The 16,830-nt window shown below is 46.8% G+C and overlaps 1 protein-coding gene across 12 annotated transcripts in view; it reads right to left on the reverse strand.

Annotated features, from left to right (window-relative positions):
- stac3 (SH3 and cysteine rich domain 3) overlaps positions 1–16,830 on the reverse strand; it is a 79,127-nt gene that overhangs the window by 39,458 nt on the left and 22,839 nt on the right. For all 12 annotated transcript variants that reach the window (XR_013495826.1, XR_013495825.1, XR_013495824.1 and 9 more), the window contains 3 exons: positions 2,350–2,611; positions 270–367; positions 30–111 (listed from right to left, as the gene is read on the reverse strand). Coding sequence is in view for 2 of the 12 variants with exons in the window: in XM_078201210.1 (XP_078057336.1) it covers positions 30–111; positions 270–367; positions 2,350–2,611 (442 nt within the window). In the remaining 10 variants the exon portion in view is untranslated. The remainder of the gene's footprint in view (positions 1–29; positions 112–269; positions 368–2,349; positions 2,612–16,830) is intronic.

Consider the following 16,830-nt stretch of genomic DNA (forward strand, 5'->3'; position numbering starts at 1 on the left):
ACACAAGAAGGGTTCCATCTTTGACTTACAGAAGGGGAGCAGCTCCTTGATGCAGGCAAACTGCTGGTTGCTGTAGAGGGGGGAGCTGTAGGCACGGCGAAAGCCCGGGGGCTGGAGGGGAAGGGAATGGAAAGTTAGAGAGGCATTAGTGTGAATCAGCACATCCACAGCTGGAACAAAGTGTGAGGTACGTAAAGGTGGGCACGGGTTGGGAATCCCGTCCACCTCGCCCAAGGCTGATCAGATACGGAACAGAGTTGGAGACTTACAATCTTGCCAAAACATCTCTGAAACTCCACGTAAGATTGGCAGTGATGGTGGATGTTGGTTTTGCAATTCTTGCATCTCAGGCCAAACTTGTTGTTAACTGCAAGGCAAGAATGGATGAAGACTGAATGCAGAGTGCAAATAGGGAGGGTACTGGCTGACTGAACAGAGCGATCACCTTTAAAAAACACCAACATCCCATTGCATCCTACACATGACCAACTTTCCCAGGTCACACAGGTGCTGCCCAATGGACTACATCAGGTGGGAGGCCAAATATTTCTCCTGTACATCAAGCCTGTGTTGAAAATTTTGAACGTGCGGAGATATCTCTTGGGTGGCACAGTGGTTAGCACTGCTGCTTCACAGTGTCAGGGACCCGGGTTCGATTCCCGGCTCGGGTCACTGTCCATGTGGAGTTTGCACGTTCTCCCCATGTCTGCATGGGTTTCTTCCGGGTGCTCCAGTTTCCTCCCACAGTCCAAAAGACGTGCAGATTAGGTGGATTGGTCATGCTAAACTGCCCCTTAGTGTCCAAAGATGTGTAGGTTAGGTGGATTGGCCATGGCAAATTGTCCCTTAGTGTCCAAAGATGTGCAGGTTAGGTGGATTGGTCATGCTAAATTGCCCCTTAATGTCCAAAGATGTGTAGATTAGGTGGATTGGCCATGGCAAATTGTCCCTTAGTGTCCAAAGATGTGCAGGTTAGGTGGATTGGCCATGCTAAATTGCCCCTTAGTGTCCAAAGATGTGCAGGTTAGGTGGATTGGCCATGCTAAATTGCCCCTTAGTGTCCAAAGAAGTGCAGGTTAGGTGGATTGACCATGCTAAATTGACCCTTAGTGTCCAAAGATGTGTAGATTAGGTGGATTGGCCATGCTAAATTGTCCCTTAGTGTCCAAAGATGTGTAGATTAGGTGGATTGGCCATGGCAAATTGTCCCTTAGTGTCCAAAGATGTGCAGGTTAGGTGGATTGGCCATGCTAAATTGCCCCTTAGTGTCCAAAGATGTGCAGGTTAGGTGGATTGGCCATGCTAAATTGCCCCTTAGTGTCCAAAGAAGTGCAGGTTAGGTGGATTGACCATGCTAAATTGACCCTTAGTGTCCAAAGATGTGTAGATTAGGTGGATTGGCCATGCTAAATTGCCCCTTAGTGTCCAAAGATGTGCAGGTTAGGTGGATTGGCCATGCTAAATTGCCCCTTAGTGTCTAAAGATGTGCAGGTTAGGTGGATTGGCCATGCTAAATTGCCCCTTAGTGTCCAAAGATGTGTAGGTTAGGTGGATTGGCCATGCTAAATTGCCCCTTAGTGTCCAAAGAAGTGCAGGTTAGGTGGATTGACCATGCTAAATTGCCCCTTAGTGTCCAAAGAAGTGCAGGTTAGGTGGATTGACCATGCTAAATTGACCCTTAGTGTCCAAAGATGTGTAGATTAGGTGGATTGGCCATGCTAAATTGCCCCTTAGTGTCCAAAGATGTGCAGGTTAGGTGGATTGGCCATGCTAAATTGCCCCTTAGTGTCCAAAGATGTGCAGGTTAGGTGGATTGGCCATGCTAAATTGTCCCTTAGTGTCCAAAGATGTGCAGGTTAGGTGGATTGGCCATGCTAAATTGCCCCTTAGTGTCCAAAGATGTGCAGGTTAGGTGGATTGGCCATGTCCAATGCGTGGGGGTTACCGGGATCGGGCGGGGTGCAGTGCCTGGTTAAGATGCTCTCTCACGCGAGTCGGTGCAGACACAATGGGCTGAATGGCCACTTCCGCACTGTGGGGACTCTATGATTCCATTCTGTGATGAATGTACCTGAATGATTCGGCAAGGTTGCCTTGAATGGGAGAGTCTGTTATTCTCAATGACTCTGTTCATGAAGGCGAGGTGGGATGAAACATGTCGTGCACTGATGAGTCAGTGAAATAACTCATCCAGCGTTGGGGCCATGGAGGGGGGTGGTGATCTTCACAATGTGCCCAGTGTGTGGGCCTTAACACTGCCTGTACGTTACTCAAGTCAATCGTGTCAAAGCCTCTCGCTGTCAGAACCCTTATTCAAACTATAACCACGAGGTTCAGGCTTCCACTTACGGACAATCATCCGTGCGCACACATCACAGAACTTGGGCTTCTTGAAGTAGTGGTCTTTGAACTTGTGGGGTTTGTCATTGACGGGTTTGGGGGGCTCAGGAGGGGGCAGTTCTTCCTCTTCCTCCTCCTCCTCATCCTCTTCATAATAGTAATAGAACACTCCACCCTCAGTGTTCACAATCTCCCCATTGGGCTGTGGCACAATCTCTTCCTTGCTGTCTTCCTTTGGCTTTTTGTGAAAGAGAGTCTTCAGTTTCTGGATCTAAAGGAAATATCGCAAAAAACGTTAGACCAAACCAGCATGTCCTTTAAATTGTGCCTGGGGCGGCACGGCGGCACAGTGGTTAGCACTGCTGCCCCACAGCGCCAGGGGCCCGGGTTCAATTCCGACCTCGGGTCACTGCCTATGTGGAGTCTGCACATTCTCCCCGTGTCTGCGTGGGTTTCCTCCGGGTGCTCCAGTTTCCTCCCACACTCCAAAGATGTGTAGGTTAGGTGGATTGGCCATGGCAAATTGCCCCTTAGTGTCCAAACACGTGTAGGTTAGGTGGATTGGCCATGCTAAATTGCCCCTTAGTGTCCAAAGATGTGTAGGTTAGGTGGATTGGCCATGCTAAATTGCCCCTTAGTGTCCAAAGATGTGTAGGTTAGGTGGATTGGCCATGCTAAATTGCCCCTTAGTGTCCAAAGATGTGTAGGTTAGGTGGATTGGCCATGCTAAATTGCCCCTTAGTGTCCAAAGATGTGTAGGTTAGGTGGATTGGCCATGCTAAATTGCCCCTTAGTGTCTAAAGATGTGTAGGTTAGGTGGATTGGCCATGCTAAATTGTTCCTTAGTGTCCAAAGATGTGTAGGTTAGGTGGATTGGCCATGGCAAATTGCCCCTTAGTGTCCAAAGACGTGTAGGTTAGGTGGATTGGCCATGCTAAATTGCCCCTTAGTGTCCAAAGATGTGTAGGTTAGGTGGATTGGCCATGCTAAATTGCCCCTTAGTGTCTAAAGATGTGTAGGTTAGGTGGATTGGCCATGCTAAATTGCCCCTTAGTGTCTAAAGATGTGTAGGTTAGGTGGATTAGCCATGCTAAATTGCCCCTTAGTGTCCAAAGATGTGTAGGTTAGGTGGATTGGCCATGCTAAATTGCCCCTTAGTGTCCAAAGATGTGTAGGTTAGGTGGATTGGCCATGCTAAATTGCCCCTTAGTGTCTAAAGATGTGTAGGTTAGGTGGATTGGCCATGCTAAATTGCCCCTTAGTGTCTAAAGATGTGTAGGTTAGGTGGATTGGCCATGCTAAATTGCCCCTTAGTGTCCAAAGATGTGTAGGTTAGGTGGATTGGCCATGGTAAATTGCCCCTTAGTGTCCAAAGATGTGTAGGTTAGGTGGATTGGCCATGCTAAATTGCCCCTTAGTGTCCAAAGATGTGTAGGTTAGGTGGATTGGCCATACCAAGGTCCCAGGAACAGCAAATGAATGAGTGATCAGTTCATCTGATTTTGGTGACATGGAATAGGGATTGTTGGCCAGGATCCGTTCTGTGTTGTGGGATCCACGATTTCCAGAGAGTGAGTGGTGTTACTAGCACCGATCGCCAAGGGTCCAACTTAAGATACTTTCTGGGTATTGGGAAAGAGATTTTCCCATCCCGCTGCGGTGAATGGAGATTTAGCTGGGCGCCAGATTCTCCGACCTCGCTGCAGTGGGAACGTGGTGTGAACGGCCAGTGAGATCGCGCCCTATCTGTTTCTTAGCAACTGTACACTTTGTTTCCAATGAGAGCAGGGCAGGTTATTTAGGAGTTGTATAAAACTTTGGTTAGGCCACAGCTGGAGTACTGAGTATAGTTCCAGTCGCCACACTACAGGAAGGATGTGAACGCACTGGAGGGGGTACAGAGGAGATTCACCAGGATGCTGCCTGGGATGGAGTATTTGAGCTGTAAGGAGAGACTGGATAGGCTTGGATTGTTTTCTCTAGAGCTGAGAAGGCTAAGGGGGGTAATGATTGAGATGGATAAGATTGAGAGATATGGACAGGGTGAATGGGAAGCAGTTGTACCCCTTAGTTGTGGGGACACAATTTCAAGGTGAGGGGTAGGAGGTTTTGAGGGGATTTGAGGTGGTGGGAGTGTGGAATGCACTGCCTGGGAGGGCAGTAGAGGCGGGAAACCTCACAGTCTGGCTGAGCACTTGAAATGTCAAAACATTCAAGGCTTTGGGCCAAGTGTTGGAAAGTGGATTGAGTGTAGACTTAGTGTAGGTTTGTCCGTGCAGACTCGATGGGCTGAAAGGCCTCTTCTGTACTGAAGGTCTCGATGACTCGAAGCAGTTAATGACACCAATAAAGTCAGAACAACATGGAAGAGGGATAAAAACACCAAAAACGTCAGTGCAAAGGAAGTAATCGGTGAGTCATTTTGATATTCCAGATTTTCAGCTGAAAACTTGCTTTAAAGGTAGATTAATGCCTTCAAAGCTTTGCATTGAGTAAGAAACTTTGACAAACTGGAAGGATAGACGGACAATGTGGCACCTTTCTGAAACAAAAACAGAAAATGTTGGAAAATCTGACAGCATCTGTGGAGAGAGAATAGAGCCAACGTTTCGAGTCTGGGTGAGCCTTTGTGTGTTTAGTCAAATCCTGTCAGACTTCTGTCTCGATAGCGAGGAGTCATTACAGTGTAAATGGCGGCTCTGGGGATGTCCATCGCAAGGTGTGAATAACCCATTCTTCACAGAGAAACCAGGAGGTGGGAAGGGAATTCAAAGCAGCAGGATGAACTCCTGTTGCATTGTGGGAGCAGGGACCCCCTGAAAATTCATGTGGCAGCCATCTTTATGCATTTTGAAGGAGGCTGCATGAGGCCACCTTGTGCAGCAGCCTGGCACCCAGTTCAAAACCCACAGGAAGAAATTCAGGAAACTGGAGTCCGAATTTTCCAGCTGGGCTCGCCCCGAGACTGGAAAACCCCGCCCGGTTCAATGGACCTTTGCATGGCCCGTGTCGCGCCCATGAGGGGAATCGTAACACTCCCTCACATCCACCCACAACATAAAACTTAGTTCTAACACTCTGTCTCTGATCCACTGTCCCTCAGTATAAGACTCTCAGTTATAACACTCTCTCTCACACACTGTCCCTCAGTATAAGTCTCTCAGTTATAACACTCTCTCTCACACACTGTCCCTCAGTATAAGTCTCTCAGTTATAACACTCTCTCTCACACACTGTCCCTCAGTATAAGACTCTCAGTTATAACACTCTCTCTCACACACTGTCCCTCAATATAAGACTCTCAGTTATAACACTCTCTCTCACACACTGTCCCTCAATATAAGACTCTCAGTTATAACACTCTCTCTCACACACTGTCCCTCAGTATAAGACTCTCAGTTATCACACTCTCTCTCACACACTGTCCCTCAGTATAAGACTCTCAGTTATAACACTCTCTCACACACACTGTCCCTCAGTATCAGACTCAGTTATAACACTCTCTCTCACACACTGTCTCTCAGTACAAGACTCTCAGTTATAACACTCTCTCTCACACACTGTCCCTCAGTATAAGTCTCTCAGTTATAACACTCTCTCTCACACACTGTCCCTCAGTATAAGTCTCTCAGTTATAACACTCTCTCTCACACACTGTCCCTCAGTATAAGACTCTCAGTTATAACACTCTCTCTCACACACTGTCCCTCAGTATAAGACTCTCAGTTATAACACTCTCTCACACACACTGTCCCTCAGTATAAGACTCTCAGTTATAACACTCTCTCTCACACACTGTCCCTCAATATAAGACTCTCAGTTATAACACTCTCTCTCACACACTGTCCCTCAGTATAAGTCTCTCAGTTATAACACTCTCTCTCACACACTGTCCCTCAGTATAAGACTCTCAGTTATAACACTCTCTCTCACACACTGTCCCTCAGTATAAGACTCTCAGTTATAACACTCTCTCTCACACACTGTCCCTCAGTATAAGACTCTCAGTTATAACACTCTCACACACACACTGTCCCTCAGTATCAGACTCTCAGTTATAACACTCTCACACACACACTGTCCCTCAGTATCAGACTCTCAGTTATAACACTCTCGCACACACTGCCCCTCAGTATAAGACTCTCAGTTATCACACTCTCTCTCACACACTGTCCCTCAGTATAAGACTCTCAGTTATAACACTCTCTCACACACACTGTCCCTCAGTATAAGACTCTCAGTTATAACACTCTCTCACATACACTGTCCCTCAGTATAACACTCTCAGTTATAACACTCTCTCTCACACACTGTCCCTCAGTATAAGACTCTCAGTTATAACACTCTCTCACACACACTGTCCCTCAGTATAAGACTCTCAGTTATAACACTCTCTCACACACACTGTCCCTCAGTATAAGTCTCTCAGTTATAACACTCTCTCTCACACACTGTCCCTCAGTATAAGACTCTCAGTTATAACACTCTCTCACACACTGTCCCTCAGTATAAGACTCTCAGTTATAAAACTCTCTCTGTTACACTGTCCCTCAGTATAAGACTCTCAGTTATAACACTCTCTCACACACACTGTCCCTCAGTATAAGACTCTCAGTTATAACACTCTCTCACACACACTGTCCCTCAGTATAAAACTCTCAGTTATAACACTCACTCTCACACACACACTGTCCCTCAGTATAAGACTCTCGGTTATCACACTCTCCCTCACACACACTGTCCCTCAGTATAAGACTCGCAGTTATAACACTCGCTCACACACACTGTCCCTCAGTATAAGACTCTCAGTTATAACACTCGCTCACACACACTGTCCCTCAGTATAAGACTCTCAGTTATAACACTCTCTCTCACACACTGACCCTCAGTCGAAGACTCTCAGTTATAACACTTTCACACACACTGTCCCTCAGTATAAGACTGTCAGTTATAACACTCTCTCACACACTGTCCCTCAGTATAAGACTCTCAGTTATAACACTCTCTCTGTTACACTGTCCCTCAGTATAAGACTCTCAGTTATAACACTCTCTCACACACACTGTCCCTCAGTATAAGACTCTCAGTTATAACACTCTCTCACACACTGTCCCTCAGTATAAGACTGTCAGTTATAACACTCTCTCACACACTGTCCCTCAGTATAAGACTCTCAGTTATAACACTCTCTCTGTTACACTGTCCCTCTGTATAAGACTCTCAGTTATAACACTCTCTCTCACACACTGACCCTCAGTCGAAGACTCTCAGTTATAACACTCTCTCACACACACTGTCCCTCAGTATAACACTCTCAGTTATAACACTCTCTCTCACACACTGTCCCTCAGTATAAGACTCTCAGTTATAACACTCTCACACACACTGTCCCTCAGTATAAGACTCTCAGTTATAACACTCTCTCTCACACACTGTCCCTCAGTATAAGACTCTCAGTTATAACACTCTCTCACACACTGTCCCTCAGTATAAGACTCTCGGTTTTCACACTCTCTCTCACACACTGTCCCTCAGTATAAGACTCTCAGTTATAACACTCTCACACACACTGTCCCTCAGTATAAGACTCTCGGTTTTCACACTCTCTCTCACACACTGACCCTCAGTATAAGACTCTCAGTTATAACTCTCCCTGTTACACTGTCCCTCAGTATAAGACTCTCAGTTATAACACTCTCTCACACACACTGTCCCTCAGTATAAGACTCTCAGTTATAACACTCTCACACACACTGTCCCTCAGTATAAGACTCTCAGTTATAACACTCTCTCACACACTGTCCCTCAGTATAAGACTCTCAGTTATAACACTCTCTCTCACACACTGTCCCTCAGTATAAGACTCCCATTTATAACACTCTCTCTCACACACTGTCCCTCAGTATAAGACTCAGTTATAACACTCTCTCTCACACACTGTCCCTCAGTATAAGTCTCTCAGTTATAACACTCTCTCTCACACACTGTCCCTCAGTATAAGACTCTTAGTTATAACACTCTCTCACACACTGTCCCTCAGTATAAGACTCTCAGTTATAACACACTCTTTCACACACTGTCCCTCAGTATAAGACTCTCAGTTATAACACTCTCTCTCACACACTGTCCCTCAGTATAAGACTCTCAGTTATAGCACACTCTTTCACACACTGTCCCTAGTATAAGACTCTCAGTTATAACACTCTCTCTCTCACACTGTCCCTCAGTATAAGACTCTCAGTTATAACACTCTCTCTCTCACACTGTCCCTCAGTATAAGACTCTCAGTTATAACACTCTCTCTCAAACACTGTCCCTCAGTATAAGACTCTCAGTTATAACACTCTCTCACAAACTGTCCCTCAGCATAGGACTCTCAGTTATAACACTCTCTCTCACAAACTGTCCCTCAGTATAAGACTCTCAGTTATAACACTCTCTCTCACACACACTGTCCCTCAGTATAAGACTCTCAGTTATAACACTCTCTCACAAACTGTCCCTCAGTATAAGACTCTCAGTTATAACACTCTCTCACACACACTGTCCCTCAGTATAAGACTCTCAGTTATAACACTCTCTCACACACACACTGTCCCTCAGCATAAGACTCTCAGTTATAACACACTCTTTCACACACTGTCCCTAGTATAAGACTCTCAGTTATAACACTCTCTCTCACACACTGTCCCTCAGTATAAGACTCTCAGTTATAACACTCTCTCACACACACTGTCCCTCAGTATAAGACTCTCAGTTATAACACTCTCTCTCACACACTGTCCCTCAGTATAAGACTCTCAGTTATAACACTCTCTCTCACACACTGTCCCTCAGTATAAGACTCTCAGTTATAGCACACTCTTTCACACACTGTCCCTAGTATAAGACTCTCAGTTATAACACTCTCTCTCTCACACTGTCCCTCAGTATAAGACTCTCAGTTATAACACTCTCTCTCTCACACTGTCCCTCAGTATAAGACTCTCAGTTATAACACTCTCTCTCAAACACTGTCCCTCAGTATAAGACTCTCAGTTATAACACTCTCTCACAAACTGTCCCTCAGCATAGGACTCTCAGTTATAACACTCTCTCTCACAAACTGTCCCTCAGTATAAGACTCTCAGTTATAACACTCTCTCTCACACACACTGTCCCTCAGTATAAGACTCTCAGTTATAACACTCTCTCACAAACTGTCCCTCAGTATAAGACTCTCAGTTATAACACTCTCTCACACACACTGTCCCTCAGTATAAGACTCTCAGTTATAACACTCTCTCACACACACACTGTCCCTCAGCATAAGACTCTCAGTTATAACACACTCTTTCACACACTGTCCCTAGTATAAGACTCTCAGTTATAACACTCTCTCTCACACACTGTCCCTCAGTATAAGACTCTCAGTTATAACACTCTCTCACACACACTGTCCCTCAGTATAAGACTCTCAGTTATAACACTCTCTCTCACACACTGTCCCTCAGTATAAGACTCTCAGTTATAACACTCTCTCTCACACACTGTCCCTCAGTATAAGACTCTCAGTTATAACACTCTCTCACACACACACTGTCCCTCAGTATAAGACTCTCAGTTATAACACTCTCTCTCACACTGTCCCTCAGTATAAGACTCTCAGTTATAACACTCTCTCTCACACTGTCCCTCAGTATAAGACTCTCAGTTATAACACTCTCTCACACACACTGTCCCTCAGTATAAGACTCTCAGTTATAACACTCTCTCTCACACACACTGTCCCTCAGTATAAGACTCTCAGTTATAACACTCTCTCTCACACACACTGTCCCTCAGTATAAGACTCTCAGTTATAACACTCTCACACACACTGTCCCTCAGTATAAGACTCTCAGTTATAACACTCTCTCACACACACTGTCCCTCAGTATAAGACACTCAGTTATAACACTCTCTCTGCAACACCTGTCCCTCAGTATAAGACTCTCAGTTATAACACTCTCTCTCACACACACTGTCCCTCAGTATAAGACTCTGAGTTGTTACATTGTTGATGTTCCCTCTTGACGTTTTGAGCTCTCTGACAGTTGGGACTTCTCTATTGCCACACCTTTCAGCATATTGCGCCTGGTTACGGCCTCTTGTGGAATCGGCATTGTGATGAGTCACTCTCTGTTGGATATCTCTGATGAATGAGGTGTGACTGATTTGTAAGTGTCGTTGTTTTGGGCAGGAATGATTAGTTTGGATTGAATTACTCCCTGGGTGAGGAGCCGTGGGTGAGGAGAGATCCAATGCTGTCACAATCGTCAGCCTCTGATCTAATTTTCCTTGCTTCAGTGACATGTCGGATCGGATGTTTGGGAGGGATTTTCTTCCCGCCATTATCCATTTCCAGAACATTCTGAGCCCTTTTGAAGTGAAGTGCAATGGTGACTTCAGAAATATCTTCAAAAGAAGGGGGCAAGAGAGTGATTGAGGGGCAACAGGAAAATACGATGCTCCTTATATACCCATGACTGTGCGGCTAAATTCCTCTCCAACTCCATTTTCAATCAGTAAGGATAGGCAACAATACCTCGTCCACGATCATCCTCAACACCGGTGTCCCACAAGGCTGTGTCCTCAGCCCCCTACTATACTCCTTATACACCTCTGTCTGTGCGGCCAAATTCCCCTCCAACTCGATTTTCAAGTTTGCTGACGACACCACCGTAGTGGGTCGGATCTCAAACAATGACGAGACAGAGTACAGGAATGAGATAGAGAATCTGGTGAACTGGTGCGGCAACAATAATCTCTCCCTCAATGTCAACAAAACGAAGGAGATTGTCATCGACTTCAGGAAGCGTAAAGGAGAACATGCCCCTGTCTACATCAACGGGGATGAAGTAGAAAGGATCGAGTTTTTAGGTGTCCAGATCACCAACAACCTGTCCTGGTCCCCCCATGCCGACACTATAGTTAAGAAAGCCCACCAACGCCTCTACTTTCTCAGAGACTAAGGAAATTCGGCATGTCAACTACAACTCTCACCAACCTTTACAGAAGCGCCATAGAAAGCATTATTTCTGGTTGTATCACAGCTTGGTCTGGATCCTGCTCTGCCCAAGACCGCAAGGATCTACAAAGGGTTGTGAATGTAGCCCAATCCATCACTCAAACCAGCCTCCCATCCATTGACTCTGTCTACACTTCCTGCTGCCTCGGCAAAGCAGCCAGCATAATTAAGGACCCCACACACCCCGGACATTCTCTCTTCCACCTTCTTCCTTCGGGGAAAAGATACAAAAGTCTGAGGTCACGTACAACCAACTCAAGAACAGCTTCTTCCCTACTGCCATCAGACCTTTGAATGGACCTACCTCGCATTAAGTTGATCTTTCTCTACACCCTAGCTATGACTGTAACACTACATTTTGCACCCTCTCCTTTCCTTCTCTTTGAATGGTATGCTTTGTCTGTATAGCGCGCAAGAAATAATACTTTTCACCGTATCCCAATACATGTGACAATAACCAATCAAATCAAATATTAAGCTGATCTTTCTCTACACCCTAGCTATGACTGTAACACTACATTCTGCACCCTCTCCTTTCCTTCTCCCCTATGTACTCTATGAACGGTATGCTTTGTCTGTATAGCGCAAGAAACAATACTTTTCACCGCATCCCAATACATGTGGCAATAATAAATCAAATCTGGAAAAAGTATGGATATAACTTGCTGTGCACCTGAATCCTCTTGCGATCGATGTTTCCGCTGTGGACAGTTTCAACAGGAAAGGCCATTCAGCCCACGCTGTTGGCCCTCGCTCTTTGGAGCGAGCTTCGCCAGAGATTGCAAGGGCTTACCCGAGTCACATTTTTCACCGCGGCTTTTGCTGGCTGCGGACCCTGTGTGTGGGAGTGGGACCCGCCTGTTGCCTCCATGAAGGCAGCAGTTGCTCCTTGAATGTTTGCTCCGTCGTAAAAGCAGTTCGCAGTGGGACGGAAGGAGATGTCCAAGGTGTCGGAGACAGCCACAGGTGTTGTCGACTCTTCCTCGAGATACGAATGGCCCAAGTCAGGAACGCCCTTTCCGTGGCTAACTCCTTCCTTCCCCCCGCCAATTGGCCCTGTCCAATGGAAAGAATTTCTGAAGGATGGCACAAGCTCGCTCCAAAATACACGGCCTAAAATAACCAACAAAGGGATTCTTGAGTTTGTTGTTTGATGGACAGGAACAGTTCGGCAGAGTACGGCTAAATATAACGTCATTTGCAGTTCAGCGTCAGACATCAGTGCGTCAGAGCCTTGCTCACTCAATCAGAAGGTCATTGATTCAAGCCTCAATCCAGAGACAGAGTTACTGGCATCTACCCGGCAATGTGGAAAATTGCCCAGGTGTGTCCTGTACACAAAAAGCAGGACAAATCCAACCCGGCCAATTACCGCCCAGTCTACTCTCGATCATCAGTAAAGTGATGGAAGGGGTCATCAACAGCGCCATCAAGTGGCACTTACTCAGCAATAACCTGCTCAGTGATGCCCAGTTTGGGTTCCGCCAGGGTCACTCAGCTCCTGACCTCACTACAGCCTGGGTTCAAACATGGACAAAAGAGCTGAATTCCAGAGGTGAGAGTGACAGCCCTTGACATCAAGGCCACATTTGGGGCAGCATGGTGGCACAGTGGTTGGCACTACTGCCTCACAGCGCCAGGGACCTGGCTCCAATTCCCGACTTGGGTCTGTGTCGTCAAACCGCCGGGACTTGATGGTTTGAGTTATAAGGAGAGGCTGGATAGACTGGGACTTTTTTCTCTGGAGCGTAGGAGGCTGAGGGGTGACCTTATAGAGGTCTATAAAATAATGAGGGGCACAGATCAGCCAGATAGTCAATATCTTTTCCCAAAGTTCGGGGAGTCTAAAACTAGAGGGCATAGGTTTAAGGGGAGAGGGGAGAGATACAAAATTGTCCAGAGGGGCAATTTTTTCACACAGAGGGTGGTGAGTGTCTGGAACAAGCTGCCAGAGGTAGTAGTAGAGGCGGGTACAATTTTGTCTTTTAAAAAGCATTTAGACAGTAACATGGGTAAGATGGGTATAGAGGGATATGGGCCAAATGCGGGCAATTGGGATTAGCTTAGGGGTTTACAAAAAAGGGTGGCATGGATAAGTTGGGCCGAAGGGCCTGCTTCCATGCTGTAAACCTCTATGACTCTATGACACTATGAGTTTGCATGTTCACCCCATGTCTGCGTGGGTTTCCTTTGGGTGCTCCGGTTTCCTCCCACAGTCCAAAGATGTGCGGGTTAGGTTGATTGGCCGTGCTAAATTGCCCCTTAGTGTCAGGGGACTAGCCAGGGTAAATGCATGAGGTTGTAGGGATAGGGCCTGGGTGGGATTGTGGTCGGTGCAGACTCGGTGGGCTGAATGGCCTCCTTCTGCCCTGTAGGGATTCTGTGATCTATTCGACCGAGTGTGGCATCAAGGAGCCCGAGCAAAACTGGAGTCAATGGGAATCAGGGGGAAAACTCTCCGCTGGTTAGAGTCACACCCGGCACAAAGGAAGATGGTTGTGGTTGTGGAGGGTCAGTCATCTCAGCTCCAGTGGTGTGCCTCAGGGATCACTGCAGGAGTCCCTCAGGGTTCGTGTCCTCGGCCCAACCATCTTCAGCTGCTTCATCAATGACCTTCCCTCCATCATAAGGTCAGAAGTGGGGATGTTCGCCGATGGTTGCACAATGTTCAGCACCATTCGCGACTCCTCAGATACTGAAGCAGTCCATGTCCAAATGTAACAAGACCTGGACAATATCCAGGCTGGGCTGACAAGTGACAAGTAACATTCACACCACACAAGTGCCAGGCAATGACCATCCCCAATAAGAGACACTCTAACCATCGCCCCTTGACATTCAATGGTGTAACCATCACTGAATCCCCCACTGTCAACATCCTGGGGGTCACCATTGACCAGAATCTCAACTGGACCCAGCCACATAAACACAGTGGCTCCAAGAGCAGGTCAGAGGCTGGGAATCCTGCGGCGAGTAACTCACCTCCTGATTCCCCAAAGCCTGTCCACCATCTACAAGGCCACAAGTCAGGAGTGTGATGGAATACTCCCCACTTGCCTGGATGGGTGCAGCTCCAACTCAAGAAGCTCGACACCATCCAGGACAAAGCAGCTCCGCTTGATTGGCCCCCCATCCACAAACACCCACTCCCTCCACCACCGACGCTCAGTAGCAGCAGTGTGTACCATCTACAAGATGCCTGAAGATTGGAGGGTGGCAAATGTTGTGCCTTTGTTTAAAAAGGGCTGCAGGGAAAAGCCTGGGAACTGCAGGCCAGTGAGCCTCACATCTGTGGTGGGTAAGTTGTTGGTAGGTATTTTGAGAGACAGGATCTACAGGCATTTAGAGACGCAAGGACTGATTAGGGACAGTCAGCATGGCTTTGTGAGTGGAAAATCATGTCTCACAAATTTGATTGAGTTTTTTGAAGGGGTAACCAAGAAGGTAGATGAGGGCAGTGCAGTTGATGTTGTCTACATGGGCTTTAGCAAGGCCTTTGACAAGGTACCGCATGGTAGGTTGTTGCATAAGGTTAAATCTCCCGGGATCCAGGGTGAGGTAGCCAAATGGATACAAAATTGGCTTCTTGACAGAAGCCAGAGGGTGGTTGTAGAGAGTTGTTTTTCAAACTGGAGACCTGTGACCAGCGGTGTGCCTCAGGGATCAGTGCTGGGTCCACTGTTATTTGTCATTTATATTAATGATTTGGATGAGAATACAGGAGGTATGGTTAGTAAATTTGCAGATGACACCAAGATTGGTGGCATAGTGGACAGTGAAGAAAGTTATCTCCGATTGCAACGGGATCTTGATCAATTGGGCCAGTGGGCTGATGAATGGCAGATGGAGTTTAATTTAGACAAATGCAAGGTGATGCATTTTGGTAGATTGAACCAGGGCAGGACTTACTCAGTTAATGGTAGGGTGTTGGGGAGAGTTACAGAACAAAGAGATCTAGGGGTACATGTTCATAGCTCCTTGAAAGTGGAGTCACAGGTGGACAGAGTGGTGAAGAAGACATTCAGCATGCTTGGTTTCATTGGTCAGAACATTGAATACAGGAGTTGGGACGTCTTGTTGAAGTTGTACAAGACATTGGTAAGGCCACACTTGGAATACTGTGTACAGTTCTGGTCACCCTATTATAGAAAGGATATTATTAAACTAGAAAGAGTGCAGAAAAGATTTACTAGGATGCTACCGGGACTTGATGGGTTGAGTTATAAGGAGAGGCTGGATAGACTGGGACTTTTTTCTCTGGAGCGTAGGAGGCTGAGTGGTGATCTTATAGAGGTCTATAAAATAATGAGGGGAACAGATCAGCTAGATAGTCAATATCTTTCCCCAAAGGTAGGGGAGTCTAAAACTAGAGGGCATAGGTTTAAGCTGAGAGGGGAGAGATACAAAAGTGTCCAGAGGGGCAATTTATTCACACAGAGGGTGGTGAGTGTCTGGAACAAGCTGCCAGAGGTAGTAGTAGAGGCGGGTACAATTTTGTCTTTTAAAAAGCATTTAGATAGTTACATGGGTGCGATGGGTATAGAGGGATATGGGCCAAATGCGGGCAATTGGGATTAGCTTAGGAGTTTAAAAAAAGGGCGGCATGGACAAGTTGGGCCGAAAGACCTGTTTCCATGCTGTAAACCGCTATGACTCCATGCACTGCAGCAACTAACCAAGGCTCCTGAAGCAGCACCTTCCAAACACAGAAGCACTTCCATCTTTCTATCTAGGAGGACAAGGGCAGCAGATACCTGGGAACACCCCCACCTGGAGGTTCCCCCCCAAGTCTCTCACCCCATCCTGACTTGGAAACATATCACCATTCCTCCATTGTCGCTCCCTAGCAGCACTGTGGGTGTACCTACACCACATAGACTGACTGATGTCCAATAACAATCCTGGAACTCCCTCCCTAACAGCATTGTGGGTGTACCTACACCACATGGACTGACTGATGTCCAATAACAAACCTGTAACTCCCTCCCTAACAGCATTGTGGGTGTACCTACACCACATGGACTGACTGATGTCCAATAACAATCCTGGAACTCCCTCCCTAACAGCACTGTGGGTGTACCTACACCACATGGACTGCAGCTCACTTCCAATTTCTCATGGGCAATTCAGGATGGGGGATTTATGCTGTCCTCACCAGTGATGCCCCAATTACCATTAGTGAATTCAAAAAAGACTGACCCTGATACAACACGCTTCCAAACACGGGATCCTGCACCAACACGCTTCCAAACATGGGATCCTGCACCAACACGCTTCCAAACACGGGATCCTGCACCAACACGCTTCCAAACACGGGACCCTGCACCAACACACTTCCAAACACGGGATCCTGCACCGACATGCTTCCAAACACGGGATCCAGCACCGACGCACTTCCAAACACGGGATCCTGCACCAACACGCTTCCAAACACGGGATGC

This window comes from Mustelus asterias, chromosome X (assembly GCF_964213995.1).
Source record: "Mustelus asterias chromosome X, sMusAst1.hap1.1, whole genome shotgun sequence".
Classification (NCBI taxonomy): domain Eukaryota; kingdom Metazoa; phylum Chordata; class Chondrichthyes; order Carcharhiniformes; family Triakidae; genus Mustelus; species Mustelus asterias.